The following is a 16,705-nucleotide window of genomic DNA, read 5'->3' on the forward strand; positions in this document are numbered from 1 at the left end:
TTGTGCAATTTATAACTATAGGCTACATTGGCGAAGGAAGGGGGCAAAAAAAAGAGAAGGAAGGGGGCAGAAAAGTAATGTTTGGGAAAGATTTGGTGAAATGGTCAAAGAGAATGAGATCAGTGTGTGATGATTGTTAACCTTTTGCGACGAGCAAACCCGTATCCGGGAGCGTAATCATAGCCTCAAATGCATTAGCATAACGCAACGGACATAAATACCCTATAAACTTTTCCTATTCATGAAAATCGCAAATGAAATTAAATAAATATATTCAAACACAAGCTTAGCCTTTTATTAATCTGTCGTCTCAGATTTTCAAAATATGCGTTACAGCCAACGCTAGACAAGCATTTGTGTAAGTTTATCATGGCATAATGCTATGCTAGGCTCTGCTGGCAGCAGGCAACATTTTCACAAAAATAAGAAAAGCAACCAAATTAAATAATTTACCTTTGAAACTCTTCGGATGCTTTCACTCAGGATGCTTTCACTCCCAGTTAGATAGCAAATGTTCCTTTTTTCCAAAAAGATTATTTTTGTAGGCGAAAAAGCTCCCAAATCGACTGAAAAATGCTACAACTATAACGCCAAACTTTTTTCAAAATTAGCTACATAATATCGACAGAAACACGGCAAACGTTGTCTAGGATCCATCCTTAAGGTGTTTTTAACAAATATATTCGTCGAGGCAGTTGGTATAATATATCTGTCGAGGCAGTTGGTTTCTCATAAGAAAATGGCTACCTCAGTATTTTACGCAAGGTTTTCTGCGGGAGACACCATGTGACCACATGCCATATATGGTCCCTTACAGCCATTCTTCAAGGGAAATGCCTAAAAAGACGTCACAATGCTGTAGACACGTGGAAAATGTAAGCTCATTCGTAGCTCATTCACAGCCATATAAGGAGTCATTGGCATGAGGCGGTTTTAAAAAATGCGGCACTTCCTGGTTGGATTTTTATCTGGGTTTCGCCTGTAACATCTGTTCTGTGGCACTCACAGACAATATCTTTGCAGTTTTGGAAACGTCAGAGTGTCTTCTTTCCAAATAGTCGAGCATCTTTTCATGACAAAATATCTTGTTTAAAACGGGAACGTTTTTCATCCAAAAATTAAAATAGCGCCCCCTAAATCCAACTGGTTAAGACTACACAAATTCGACAGTCACAAAACGGGGACTTCAAATAGGCCTGTGGCACGTCAAGGGAACTGTAGCCTGGTATTTAGATTAGTTAAATGGAAACTGAAATCTGGACATAACTACAGCTCTTTAACCTCTCACATAGCCTTGATATTAACTCCTGCAGAATTAGGGATTTCTAAATGATAGGCTGCATCAAATTTAGGCAACATTTTGACCCGTGAACAGGAGTGGAGAAATACTGTACAGTGGTTCTTCCTTTAAAAGTTGCATCATACTGCAGCACACTTTGCGGGCTGCAGAATTCTATCACCTTACACAAACCGGGCACGTGCGTGAGCAAATTCATTTTGTCCCCCACATCAAACGCGATCACGACACGCAGTTTGAAATATCAAAAGAAACTCTGAACCAATTATATTTATTTGAGGACAGGTCGAAAAGCATTAAACATGTATGGAAATTTAGCTAGCTTGCAGTTGCTAGCTAATTTGTCCTAGTTAACTAGCTTGCTGTTGCTAGCTAATTTGTCCTGGGATATAAACACTGAGTTGTTATTTTACCTGAAATGCACAAGGTCTTCTACTCCGACAATTAATCCACGCATAAAACGGTCAACCGAATAATTTCTAGTCATCTCTCCTCCTTCCAGGCTTTTTCTTCTTTGGATTTTATATAGCAATTGGCATCTAACTTTAATAATAAAAGGTGTTTTACCATGACCGACCGACCGAAGTTCATCTTTCAATCACAAGCGTGGGTATAACCAATGAGCAGATGGCACGTGGGAATCTGCTTCTATAAGCCAATGAGGAGATAAGAGAGGCAAGACTTGCACCGCGTTCAGCATCACAAATAGAACAGACTTCTATTGTAACGCCTTGCAACGCAGATGCTTGTTGGTGCGCGGGAGGAGTGTGGGTGCTATGATTGAATAACATGTACTGTATGTGTACATTTATTTTGCAGTGCTCGTGCACGCTACAGGAGCAGTGTGGTCAGCATGTATGGCACGTTATTTAATTGTCAGCCACTGTTGCCATTAATGCTATTTAGTGGTAGTTTGACCACCGGAGGGCATCTTTGAGAAGCATTTGATAGTCTTAAATATTGACTGTACTAGATAATTTGTAACTTTTTTTGTAAGAACATAGTTTATGGGATTGGTTTTAAGAAATGTAGCTTAACTCATTTGAATAATATTATGGTGGTTCTATTCCATGAAAAACCCTCAGAAAATATGGCGCTGTTCAACGTGACGGTTGGGAATAGGTTACAGTACTAAGAACATAACATTTCCACACCCTAATTGTAGTCTAACCAATATCTAAATGGAGATTCAGTGAAAATAAAAATCTCATTGATTTATCAAGACCAGCCCCCATGCTTGTCTCAGAGCAGTGTGAAACGGTGCTGAAATAGTTTACCATACGCGGACTATTGCTTCAAATCCTATTGCTTAATTACATTTAGAGGATTGGAGGATTATAAATGAATATTTAAGGGACATTAGTTAGGGCATTTCATTAGGGCAAATCTGATCTGTGAGAATATCTGTGAGAATATCTAAAGAGGCTTTTATATAATACCAAATTAATTAATAATGATAACAATAATGACTTTGTTTAAAAAAATAATGATATTTTGGAGATGATTTTGTTTTCAAATAACCTAAAGTGAGCGAGAAAAAGGCCATTCTTGAACAGGGGGTGAGAGATACTAATTTGTAAATAAAGACAGTTTTATTTATTTCTGTTTTTTCATGGGTCCTCGGTCGCGGCCGGCACGGGTATCAAAACAGCATCTGTAGCAACGCAGTTTTATTTTCTGCATCTTGGGAGGATGTCAATGCACAGTTAGATAGCACCTCTATAGACATTAGGCTGTCTTTATCAGCATTCTAAAAGCTGATAGTATTTCAACCACATAAAATATGCATCCATGCAGAACTCAAATCAGAAACATGTTGGGTCATTTTCACAACTATCTATTTTACAACTGGTCCAACTGATGTCAGTCATTTGGACATTTTGCATAGAAAATCATTCCTTAAAAAAATGGTATTGCATTGTCTCCTCGGTCCCTAAATGTCTTTGCCCTGCGAAAGAAGCAGAGATAACAGAGAACATTACCGATGTCAACTAGATTGAAGCATTCATTCATTCTATCGACTTATAACTTTATTTTGGTGAGCAAGGGATTCATTTAGGGAAACATATAATGGCAGAAGGGAAGCTGCATGTATACAATTATAGACGAGTTGACTAACAAATAGCCTACCAAAATGTCAGAAACATATCTAAATCAGGCAAAAGAAATCCTGCACCCCCATGTCAAAAAATAATTTAGTTGTTTCTGACTGTAGCTTACAACTTGACCCTCGCACCACTAGTGTTTGTGTGCGTGTCCAATCCCTAGATAGTCCTAAAGCCATGTGTGTGTATAACAGCATCGTTGTGTTTGTTTGCACCTGCGTATGTGTGTCCGTGTGTGTGTGTCCGTGTGTGTGTCCGTGTCTCCGTGTGTGTGTGTGTGTGTGTGTGTGTGTGTGTGTGTGTGTGTGTGTGTGTGTGTGTGTGTGTGTGTGTGTGTGTGTGTGTGTGTGCATGGTCAGTAAGATTTACAGCCCAGATAACCAGGACCAGTATAGCCTACCCTGCATCTTTACAGATTAGCCAATGTAGCAATGCTAAATCACTGTCCATCATCATCTGGAAGACTGACAATGTGGCCCAGCACAATGTGACAGAGGAGATAAGAGCAGGAAATTGGCATTACAGGCTAACATGCTAACCCAGGTGAACTCTGCCGAGGGCTTAGCTTTTTGTCAACATTTCATACGCACAAACACAACTAGGCCATGACTCAACACAAATAAACAGCCAAAAAACAATTTAAAAAAAACATGTCTGCTGTGTTTTCTCAGGCAAAGTCGTGCATCTGACAAGCACGTTGGACACTGTGTGACTTTGTGTTCCAAGGTGTCCATTTATAGACACTGAATTCAGGCGATGGCCATGTCACGTCTCTGACCTTAAGGCCCAATTTGTGGTTGTATAATTATGCCTTTTTCGTTTCTTGTGCCCTGTTGTCACAGTGACTCATGCATGTTTTTTTGTAGGGTCACATGGGTCCAAATGCAAGGGTAGTTGCAAGGGTTGGAACTTTACTCTCAAATCACCGCACATACACAGGTAACTGCCAAAATACAGGAAACGCCAAAAGTATTGTCTTAATGGGGCGTTGGGCCACCACCAGCCAGAACTTCAAGCACCTTGGTATAGATGCTACAAGTGTCTAGGAACTCTATTGGAGGGATGTGACACCATTCTTCCACGAGAAATTCCATAATTTCATATTTTGTAGATGGTGGTGGAAACTGCTGTCTCAGGCGCTGCTCCAGAATCTCCAATAAGCGTTCAATTGGAATGAGACCTGGTGACTAATATAGCATATGGTTTACATCGTTTTCATGCTCATCTACTCGTGCCCTACTTTTACTAAAGCACCTGCTTTCAATGGACAGATGGCGCAGTGGTCTAAGCAGAGAGCTCCTGCTCCATAGACCATGGGTTCAATCTCAGCTCCTAGCATTCTTTTGTGGGTAGCAGGTAGCCCAACGGTTGGAGTGTTGGGCCATTAACCGAAATGTTGGTAGTTCGATTCCCGGGTGGACACATCGGCAGTCTGCCGATGTGCCCTTGAGCAAGGCACTTAGCCTTATTTGCTCCAGGGTCGCTGCTGATAATAGCAGACCCTGGCCATGACCCCATTCTCCTGAAAAGTTTAAAAAATCTGACCCTAGGCAACACAGTGACTAGGGTCTGGTTTCAATCATGGACTCTTTTGGCATACAGGAACTATATCACTGCCATATGCCACTACTCTATCTGCTTCAGTTCCTCTATGTCAAAATAGTCCATCATTGAAACCAGACCCTAGTCACTGTGTTGCCTAGTGTTGGGTCTTCAAGACGACCATCTGAGGGTGTCTCAGGGGGAGTTGGGATATGCAAAAAAAAACAAATTTCTAATTAACACTTGTGCATGTGTAAGATAGGACAAATATAAGTACACACTAAATTATTATTAATTATTTATTATATAGTTTGTATCCCTCATTTTCTCAAGTGTTTCCATTGTTTTGGCAGTTACCGGTACAGTTTATAATTAGCTGAATATAGAAATAACGATTGCATACCCTAAAAGGTGGCATGATGACAATGGAAACATCTAAACTTTTATCCTTGCTTCATAGACGTATAATATCACTCTCACAGAGTGATAGATCCTTCTCTCCTTTGCCCTCAGACCAACGTTCATAAACATATTATGAAATATTATCTTTATCAGATAAAAAGACTGTATTTTACATGGACAAATTGAGGAATCCTTCATTTAACGTACCTAATGTAAAAAACATTGAGCATTAAATATCGTTTAGAGACAACTAAGGACAAGTTGCTCTAAACAATGTGTTAAAAAAAGTGTTGGTTTATAATTATTTGTGGGTTTGTGTGCTCTGACAGTGCTCTGTTTGACTAGGGCAAATTGACTGGTTTTGCATATATTACCATAATTCAATTTGACTGGCAATCAGGAAGCTCGTGTTTACAGAATGTACATGTGTGTGTGTCTCCTTGCGTGTGTGTTGCATTGAGGAGAAGGCAGACACACGGAAACACTCTTGTCAGTGTGTCAAAGTAACTGTGTCTTTATTTAATGAATAACACAGTACACAGAACACAAACGGACCAGATACTTAATACACACACTGCTTGCACGTGTAATAGAAATGCAGGAGTATGTAATGTTAGATGGTAAGATTGATGAGAGGAAGGGAAGGACAAGGAGGGAGTGTACATCCAGTGTTAATCACACAGCCATGTGTTGATACAATAACAATCACACCGCTGTCGTACCTCTTCTAAAGGATCATTCCTATTCATGAATGATCTTCCTACTAACTAAGAACGCAAAACGCAAATATACAGTAAAGTATGTTCAAATCACAGGGTATGTTCAAAACAGTTATTTAAGTCGCATGACAATTACATTATGACAAGGTGCATAGGTCCTGCATAGAATTCAGTACACTCAGTCGTGTCGGTTCATCTTTTACACAATGTATGCTCAGCACAGCGTGTACACATAATCAAAGCACAAGACAGTGGCTGAGATGCATTTGGGCAGTCCAAAATTCTATTTAGTTCTGTAGCTGACTAAACAATGAACTTATCTGAACTTATCATAGTGCATTTGTATTTGTATTTATTAGGTCAGCAGCATTCTTCATGGAGTCCAAACACATTAAGTCACTTACATTACACATAAAACAAAAGACATCATATAACATTATTACACCACTACATATCTTCAATAGAACATGTATAATACCACCATACAACAATAATACAATGTACATGTGTGTAGAGTGCGTGTGTCTGTACCTGTGTGTGTGTGTCTCTTCACAGTCCCCGCTGTTCCATAAGATGTTTGTTTATCTGGTTAAGTGTGTGCTTCTGCTAATAGAGCTGAATCAGCTCTTCAATAGGTGGTACAGTTGAAGTCGGAAGTTTACATATACCTTAGACAAATGCATTTAAACTCAGTTTTTCACAATTCCTGATATTTATTTAATCCTAGTAAAAATTCCCTGCCTTAGGTCAGTTAGGATCACCACTTTCTTTTAAGAATGTGAAATGTCAGAATAATAGTAGAGAGAATTATTTATTTCAGCTTTTATTTCTTTCATCACATTCCCAGTGGGTCAGACGTTTACATACACTCAATTTGTATTTGGTAGCATTGCCTATAAATTGGGTGAATTTTGGCCCATTCCTCCTGTCAGAGCTGGTGTTACTGAGTCAGGTTTGTAGGCCTCCTTGCACACGCTTTTTCAGTTCTGCACACAAATTTTCTATGGGATTGAGGTCAGGGCTTTGTGATGGCCACTCCAATACCTTGACTTTGTTGTCCTTAAGCTATTTTGCCACAACTTTGGATGTATGCTTAGGGTCATTGTCCATTTGGAAGACCCATTTTCGACCAAGCTTTAACTTCCTGACTGATGTCTTGAGATGTTGCTTCAATATATCCACATAATTTTCCTTCCTCATGACGTCATCTATTTTGTAAAGTGCACCAGTACCTCCTGCAGCAAGCACCCCCACAACATGATGCTGCCACCCCCGTGCTTCACGGTTGGGATGGTGTTCTTCGGCATGCAAGCTTCCCTTTTTTTCCTCCAAACATAACGATGGCCATTAATGCCAAAGAGTTTTATTTTTGTTTCATCAGACCAGAGGACATTTTTCCAAAAAGTACGATCTTTGTATCCATGTGCATTTGCAAACCATCGTCTTGCTTCTTTATGGTGGTTTTGGAGCAGTGGCTTGTTCCTTGCAGAGCGGCCTTTCAGGCTATTTCGATATAGGACTCGTTTTACTGTGGATATAGATATCTTTGTATCTATTTCCTCCAGCATCTTCACAAGGTCCTTTGCTGTTGTTCTGGGATTGATTTGCACTTTTCGCACCAATGTACATTCATTTCTAGGAGACTAAGCGTCTCCTTCCTGAGCGTTATGACAGCTGTGTGGTCCCATGGTGTTTAAGCTTGTGTACTATTGTTTGTACAGATGAACGTGGTACCTTCAGGCGTTTGGAAATTGCTCCCAAGGATGAACTTGACTTGTGGAGGTGTACCATGTTTTTCTGAGGTCTTGGCTGATTTCTTTTGATTTTCCCATGATGTCAAGCAAAGAGGCACTGAGTTTGAAGGTAGGCCTTGAAATACATCAACAGGTACATCAAATGATGTCAATTAGCCTATCAGAAGCTTCTAAAGCCACAACATAATTTTCTGGAATTTTCCAAGCTGTTTAAAGCCACAGTCAACTTGGTGTATGTAAACTTCTGACCCACTGGAATTGTGATAAAGTGAATTATAAGTGAAATAATCTGTCTGTAAACAATAGTTACTTGTGTCATGCACAAAGTTGATGTTCTAACTGACTTTCCAAAGTCATAGTTTGTTAACAAGAAATTTGTGGAGTGGTTGAAAAACAAGTTTTAATGACTCCAACCTAAGTGTTTGTATATTCCTTCCACCTATTTGGGACATTTGCAGCAGAGTATGCATTTGTGACTTCATGCAATGTGTGTGCACGTGTTCTGGTAACTGTGTTTTATTGGATGTGTGTTTGTGTATATAAAACACAGTGTGTGTGCATTGCCTTGTGTAAAGCTGTTGTGCGTATCTCTCTTGACAGATCTCCTCACTATGCCTGCCCAGAGGTCATAAGGGTAAGTGCACTCGCTCACCACCTCTCTCTCTCTCTCTCTCACTCTCTATTTCTCGGTGCTGTATTTCTCTTTTTTCTCTCTCTTTTCTCTCTCTTTTCTCTCTCTCTCTCTCCCTCCCATAATGGCATCGCAAAACGAGCCCCTTTAGCCCCTCTAACCATTCACTTTATAATGCTCTACTCTCAGCTCTGTATACAATGAACTGTCTCTCAGCCCTTCGCCCCTCGGGCTGTGGCAATGCCACAGAGCCACGTGTTGTGTCATCACAAGTCGTCTGATATAAGCAGTGCAGCTGTGAATCAGGTGTATGCCGTGTGGATGTGTGCAAATCAAATCAAATCAAATTGTATTTGTCACATACACATGGTTAGCAGGTGTTAATGCGAGTGTAGCGAAATGCTTGTGCTTCTAGTTCCGACAATGCAATAATAACCAACAAGTAATCTAGCTAACAATTCCAAAAATACTACCTTATAGACACAAGTGTAAGGGGATAAAGAATATGTACATAAAGATATATGAGTGAGTGATGGTACAGAGCGGCATAGGCAAGATACAGTAGATGGTATTGAGTGCAGTATATACATATGAGATGAGTATGTAAACAAAGTGGCATAGTTAAAGTGGCTAGTGATACATGTATTACATAAAGATGCAGTAGATGATATAGAGTACAGTATATACATATACATATGAGATGAATAATGTAGGGTATGTAAACATTATATTAAGTAGCATTGTTTAAAGTGGCTAGTGATATATTTTACATCATTTCCCATCAATTCCCATTATTAAAGTGGCTGGAGTTGAGTCAGTGTGTTGGCAGCAGCCACTCAATGTTAGTGGTGGCTGTTTAACAGTCTGATGGCCTTGAGATAGAAGCTGTTTTTCAGTCTCTCGGTCCCAGCTTTGATGCACCTGTACTGACCTCGCCTTCTGGATGATAGCAGGGTGAACAGGCAGTGGCTCGGGTGGTTGTTGTCCTTGATGATCTTTATGGCCTTCCTGTGACATCGGGTGGTGTAGGTGTCCTGGAGGGCAGGTAGTTTGCCCCCGGTGATGCGTTGTGCAGACCTCACTACCCTCTGGAGAGCCTTACGGTTGTGGGCGGAGCAGTTGCCGTACCAGGCGGTGATACAGCCCGACAGGATGCTCTCGATTGTGCATCTGTAGAAGTTTGTGCTTTTGGTGACAAGCCAAATTTCTTCAGCCTCCTGAGGTTGAAGAGGCGCTGCTGCGCCTTTTTCACGATGCTGTCTGTGTGGGTGGACCAATTCAGTTTGTCTGTGATGTGTACGCCGAGGAACTTAAAACTTACTACCCTCTCCACTACTGTTCCATCAATGTGGATAGGGGGGTGTTCCCTCTGCTGTTTCCTGAAGTCCACAATCATCTCCTTAGTTTTGTTGACGTTGAGTGTGAGGTTATTTTCCTGACATCACACTCCGAGGGCCCTCACCTCCTCCCTGTAGGCCGTCTCATCGTTGTTGGTAATCAAGCCTACCACTGTTGTGTCGTCCGCAAACTTGATGATTGAGTTGGAGGCGTGCGTGGCCACGCAGTCGTGGGTGAACAGGGAGTACAGGAGAGGGCTCAGAACGCACCCTTGTGGGGCCCCAGTGTTGAGGATCAGCGGGGTGGAAATGTTGTTGCCTACCCTCACCACCTGGGAGCGGCCCGTCAGGAAGTCCAATACCCAGTTGCACAGGGCGGGGTCGAGACCCAGGGTCTCGAGCCTGATGACGAGCTTGGAGGGCACTATGGTGTTAAATGCCGAGCTGGAGTCGATGAACAGCATTCTCACATAGGTATTCCTCTTGTCCAGATGGGTTAGGGCAGTGTGATTGAGATTGCATCGTCTGTGGACCTATTTGGGCAGTAAGCAAATTGGAGTGGGTCTAGGGTGTCAGGTAGGGTGGAGGTGATATGGTCCTTGACTAGTCTCTCAAAGCACTTCATGATGACGGAAGTGAGTGCTACGGGGCGGTAGTCGTTTAGCTCAGTTACCTTACCTTGCATTGTCAAGAAGGATCCTGCAAGTAAGGGTTTTGTTGGACGGTTGGGACGGTGTCAAATCAAATCAAATGTTATTTGTCACATGCGCGGGAATACAACAGTTGTGGTAGACCTTAAAGTGAAATGCTTACTTTCAAGTCCTTAACCAACAATGCAGTTTTAAGAAAAATACATGTAAAGTGAAAAATAGATAAGTAAAAATGTACAAATAAAAGTAACAAATAATTCAAGAACAGCACTAAAATAACAATAGTGAGGCTATATACAGGGGGTACCGGTACAGAGTCAATGCGTGGGGGCAAATGTTAGTAGAGGTAATTGAGATAGTCACTTTAACTCTACATACTGTACATACTATGTATACTGTAGACACTGGAAATAGTCTGGGTCGCCATTCGATTAGCTGTTCAGCAGTCTTATGGCTGGTTGCTCCGGTACCACTTGCCAAAGAGAGGACAGTCTATGACTAGGATGTCTTGAGTCTTTGACAATTTCTAGGGCCTTCCTCTGACACCGCCTGGTATAGAGGTCCTGGATGTCAGGATTGGCCCAGGGATGTTCTGGGCTGTAAGCACTACCCTCCCATGCCAAATCTTTTCAGTCTCCTGAGGAGGAATAGGCTGTGTCGTGCCCTCTTCACGACTGTCTTGGTGTGTTTGGACCATGATAGTTTGCTGTTGATGTGGACACCAAGGAAATTTAAGCTCTCAACCTGCTCCACTACAGCCCGTCGATGTGAATGGAGGCGTGCTCGGTCCTCCTTTTCCTGTAGCCCACAATCATCTTCTTTGTCTTGATCACATTGAGGGAGAGGTTGTTGTCCTGGCACCACATGGCCAGGTCTCTGACCTCCTCCCTATAGGCTGTCTCATCGTTGTCGGTGATCAGGCCTACCACTGTTGTGTCATCAGCAAACTTGATGATGGTGTTGGAGTCGTGCCTGTCCGTGCAGTCATGATTGAACAGGGAGTACAGGACGGGACTGAGCATGCACCCCTGAGGGGCCCCCGTGTTGTGGATCAGTGTGGTGGATGTGTTGTTACCTACCCTTACCACCTGGGGGCAGCCTGTCAGGAAGTTCAGGATCCAGTTGCAGAGGGAGATTTTTAGTCCCAGGGTCCTTAGCTTAGTGATGAGCTTCGTGGGCACCATTGTGTTGAACGCTGAGCTGTAGTCAATGAATAGCATTCTCACATACGTGTTCCTTTTGTCCAGGTAAAAAAGGGCAGTGTGGAGTGCAATAGAGATTGCATTTTCTGTGGATCTGTTGGGGCGGTACGCAAATTGGAGTGGGTCTACGGTTTCTGGGATAATGGTGTTGATAATAATAAACCAGACTTTCAATGCACTTCATGGCTACAGATGTGAGGCAGTTTACCTTAGTGTCCTTGGGTACAGGGACTCTGCTGGTCTGCTTGAAACATGTTGGTATTACAGTCAGGGAGAGGTTGAAAATGGCAGTGAAGACACTTGCCAGTTGGTCAGCATATGCTCAGAGTACACGTCCTGGTAATCCGTCTGGCCCTGTGGCCTTGTGAATGTGTACCTGTTTAAAAGGTTTCACCCACATCGGCTGCGGAGAGTGGGATCACACAGTCTTCCAGAACAGCTGAAGATCTCAACCATGTTTCAGTGTTACTGTAAGGGTTTTCCTGTGGTGAAGGAGAAGCGGACCAAAATGCAGCGTGGTGGTTATTCATGTTCTTTAATAAAGGAACTAGACATGAAATAACTAACAAAACAATACATGTGCGAAAACCTAAACAGTCCTATCTGGTGCAAACACAGAGACAGGAACAATCACCCACAAACACACAGTGAAACCCAGGCTACCTAAGTATGATTCTCAATCAGAGACAACTAATGACACCTGCCTCTGATTGAGAACCATACTAGGCCAAAACATAGAAATACCCAAAACCTAGAAAAACAAACAGACTGCCCACCCAACACACGCCCTGACCATACTAAATAAATACAAAACAAAGGAAATAAAGGTCAGAACGTGACAGTTACTTGCCTCAAAGCGAGCATAGAAGTAATTTAGCTTGTCTGGTAGGCTCGTATCACTGGGCAGCTCGCTGCTGTACTTCTCTTTGTAGTCTGTAATAGTTTGCAAGCCCTGCCACATCCAACGAGCGTTGGAGCCGGTGTAGTACAATTCAATCTTAGTCCTGTATTGACGCTTTGCCTGTTCGTCGGAGGGCATAGCGGGATTTCTTATAAGCTTCCGAGTTAGAGTCCCACTCCTTGAAAGCGGCAGCTCTACCCTTTAGTTCAGTGCAGATGTTGTCTGTAATCCATGGCTTCTGGTTGGGGTCTTTACGTACAGTGACTGTGGGGACGACGTCATCGATGCACTTATTGATGAAGCCAGTGATTGATGTGGTGTACGCCTCAATGCCATCGGAAGAATCCCAGAATATATTCCAGTAGCTTAGCATCTGCTTCATCTGACCACTTTTTTATTGACCGTGTCACTGGTCCTTCCTGCTTTAGTTTTTGCTTGAAAGCAGGAATCAGGAGGATAGAATTATGGTCAGATTTGCCAAATAGAGGGCGAGGGAGAGTTTTGTATGTGTCTCTGTGTGTGGAGTAAAGGTGGTCTCAAGTTTTTTTCCCTCTGATTGCACATTTAACATGCTGGTAGAAATTAGGTACAACTGATTTAAGTTTCCCTGCATTAAAGTCCCCGGCCACAAGGAGCGCCGCCTCTGGATGAGCATTTTCCTGTTTGCTTATGGCAGTATACAGCTTATTTGAGTGCGGTCTTAGTGCCAGCATCGGTGTGTGGTGGTAAATAGACAGCTACGAAGAATATAGAATAAAACTCTCTTGGTAACCAGTGGTCTACAGCTTATCATGAGATACTCTACCTCAGGTGAGCAACACCTTGAGACTTTCTTAGATTTCATGCACCAGCTGTTGTTTACAGATATACTGTACATAGACCGCACCACTTGTCTTACCCATACATACAACTAATATGAAACTTGAAACAAAAACTGTGCTGTGTGCCATCTGTCATGTAGTTGGTTACTTACAGTGCATTCAGAAAGTATTCACACCCCTTGACTTTTTCCACATTTATCTGTAAGGTCCCTCAGTTGAGCAGGGAATTTCTAACACAGATTCAACCACAAAGACCAGGGAGGTTTTCCAATGCCTCACAAAGAAGGGCACCTATTGAAGAAAAAAGAAGCAGACATTGAATATCCCTTTGAGCATGGTGAAGTTATTAATTACGCTTCGGATGGTGTATCAATACACCCAGTCACTTCAAAGATACAGGCGTCCTTCCTAACTCATTTGCTGGAGTGGAAGGAAACCGCTCTGGGATTTCACCATGCCAATGGTGACTTTAAATTAGTTAGAGTTTAATGGCTGTGATAGGAGAAAACTAAGGATGAATCAACTACATTGTAGTTACTCCACAATACTGACCTAATTGACAGAGTGAAAAGAAGGATGTTTGTTATAGAATACAAATATTCCAAAACATTCATCCTATTTACAATAAGGCACTAAAGTAAAACAGCCAAACAGTATTTAAAAAAAAAAAAAACTTTATGTCCTTAATACAAAGCATTATGTTTGGGGCAAATCCAACACATCACTGAGTACCACTCTTCATATTTTCAAGCATGATGGTGGCTGCATCATGTTATGGGTATGCTTGTCATTGGCAAGGACAAGGGAGTTTTTTTAGGATACAAAGAAGCAGAATAGAGCTAAGCAGTCAACAGACAATGGGACACAATAACCTTAAACATAAGCCCAAATCTACACTGGAGTTGCTTATTAAGACGACATTGAATGTTCCTGAGTGGCCCAGCTGCAATTTTGACTTAAATCAGCTTGACAGTCTTTGAAAAGACTTGAAAATGGCTGTCTAGCAATGACCAACAAATAACTTGACAGAGCTTGAATCATTTCTTTAAGAATAACGTGCAACTATTGTACAATCCAGCTGTGTAAAGCTCTTAGAGACTTACCCAGAAAGACTCACAGCTGAAATCGCTAACAAGGGTGCTTCTACAAAGTATTGACTCAGGGTTGTGATATATTTTTGTATTTAATTTTCAATACATTTGTAAAACGTTGTTGTCAGTTTGTCTTTATGGGTTATTACATGTAGATGTGTGAGATAAAAAAAAAAATGTAATACATTTTGATCAAGGCTGTAACAAAATGTGGAATATGTCAAGGGTTATTAATACTTTCTGAAGGCACTGTAAGCACTAACTCACCCAAGTGAGTGATTTAAAGGTTAATCTGAGGTTTTCAGTTCATAAAAATCATGTGGAATCTGTATCTCACCTCCATAACAAAATGCATTATTGATTACTCTCTATTTTTGTCTATCGTTATCTATCTGTCTCACTCTCCCTCACCCCCTCTCTCTCTCTCTCTCTCTCTCTCTCTGTTTCTCTCTTTCTCAGGGGGAGAAGTACGATGGGAGGAAAGCAGACGTGTGGAGCTGTGGGGTCATCCTCTTTGCACTTTTAGTGGTAAGTGATTGACAGCTGCCCTGACCATGACCATGACACATGCCGGCATCCTGCAATGGACCTTAACGCTCATCTTCCTTCTCTCCTTCTGACCCGCAGCAATACAAACAACAACAAAAATGACAAATACATGCTAGCAAGTTGTTAAATTTTTGTGGGCTTACGTAGCTTTTAAAGCAGAATGAGAATAGAGAGAATACATAGGAAGAAGTGTGATAAGTTCATCTGTGAGTCCCTCAGGCATATGTTGAGTTATTGTTGTGGTTTGATGTGAGGTAAAGTCACAGTGGACGTATTTGCCTGTGACACAATAAGACTTCATGGGAAGCTGCACCTCAGTGACTCACTGGCTTTGGTCTATAGTGACTTTTAAATTCCCTGGGAAGGAATTCGAGGTAAGGGACATGACAAGGTTTGGAGACATAACCTAATAAATGTGGTAAAACAAACTTCTTGCCAATGGCCTGTGATTCCAGTTCTTGTCTGTATAGAATGTAAGTGTAAGATTACATTAGATTATTGGATCAGGACTGAAAATTAAATCAGCACCCTTTCATCCCCATATGATTGGTTGATTCATCATGTTTCTGATTGGAGCAGGGGTTTCCTGGGCTGGCTTGACTGTCAGCTTTGTACTGACACACATATGCTCATTAATCAGAGTCTGTGTCACCAGCATTCACGCACCACTCTGATTAGAGAGTGACAAAGTGGGGAGCTGAGAACAAAGGAAATGATAGGCTGTGTGTGTGTTTCTCAATGTTGTGTCAATATGGACATCTATTCTATCTCCCCGATGAAGGCATGTTGAGATGGGAAGAGACCCTATCAGTAATGCTATCATAAACTACACCTTCCATCCGTAGAAGTATGAATGCTCTGCCTGTTTCAAATGTCAGATAGACCTTCACTGATTGTCATGAGTAATGCTCATGTATTACTTTGGCTAGTGTCTTCTGAAAGCCATTCATAGTAGAGATATTGAAGAAGGCTGGCTAGATTAGGGCTATGCTTTGGCTAACATAAAAAAACAAGAATTGTGACTTTGTCAGATAGAACTACATTAACTGCCATGAGTAGAGTTATTCACTGTAGTCCCTTGGCTAACAACAATAATCTTGTTGTTGTCACGTGTGCTCCCTCTCCGGCCTCTAGGTCACCAGGCTGCTTGTTATGGCGCACACCTATCACCATCGTTACGCGCGTCAGTGCAAAATGACACTCACCTGGACTCCATATCCTCCTTGATTTATCTGCCCTTGGCAAAAAAAGAAACGTCATCTCACTGTCAGCTGCGTTTATTTTCAGCAAACTTCACGTGTAAATATTTGTATGAACATAACAAGATTCGACAACTGAGACATAAACTGAACAAGTTCCACTAACAGAAATGGAATAATGTGTCCCTGAACAAAAGGAGGGGGTCAAAATCAAAAGTAACATCTGGTGTGGCCACCAGCTGCATTAAGTACTGCAGTGAATTATTTTGTGTTATCCATGATGATTTGAATGCAGTGTATCCATTTGGCTGGCTGGATTTATGAATATAATCTTATCATTCCAGGGTGCCCTGCCATTTGACGATGACAACCTGAGAAACCTGCTGGAGAAGGTGAAGTTGGGTGTCTTCCACATGCCCCACTTCATCCCCCCAGACTGTCAGAACCTTCTTCGGGGCATGATCGAGGTGGATGCCGCTAAGAGACTCACGGTACATTCCTCTAA

At 41.8% G+C, this 16,705-nt stretch overlaps 1 protein-coding gene across 5 annotated transcripts in view; it reads left to right on the forward strand.

The window, feature by feature from the left end:
- Positions 1-16,705, forward strand: part of LOC109895298 (serine/threonine-protein kinase BRSK2-like) — a 173,983-nt gene that overhangs the window by 123,909 nt on the left and 33,369 nt on the right. For all 5 annotated transcript variants that reach the window (XM_031830565.1, XM_031830561.1, XM_031830562.1 and 2 more), the window contains exons 6-8: positions 8,420-8,453; positions 14,912-14,980; positions 16,545-16,691. In XM_031830565.1, coding sequence (XP_031686425.1) covers positions 8,420-8,453; positions 14,912-14,980; positions 16,545-16,691 — 250 coding nt within the window. The remainder of the gene's footprint in view (positions 1-8,419; positions 8,454-14,911; positions 14,981-16,544; positions 16,692-16,705) is intronic.

Source organism: Oncorhynchus kisutch, linkage group LG8, assembly GCF_002021735.2.
Source record: "Oncorhynchus kisutch isolate 150728-3 linkage group LG8, Okis_V2, whole genome shotgun sequence".
Classification (NCBI taxonomy): Eukaryota; Metazoa; Chordata; class Actinopteri; order Salmoniformes; family Salmonidae; genus Oncorhynchus; species Oncorhynchus kisutch.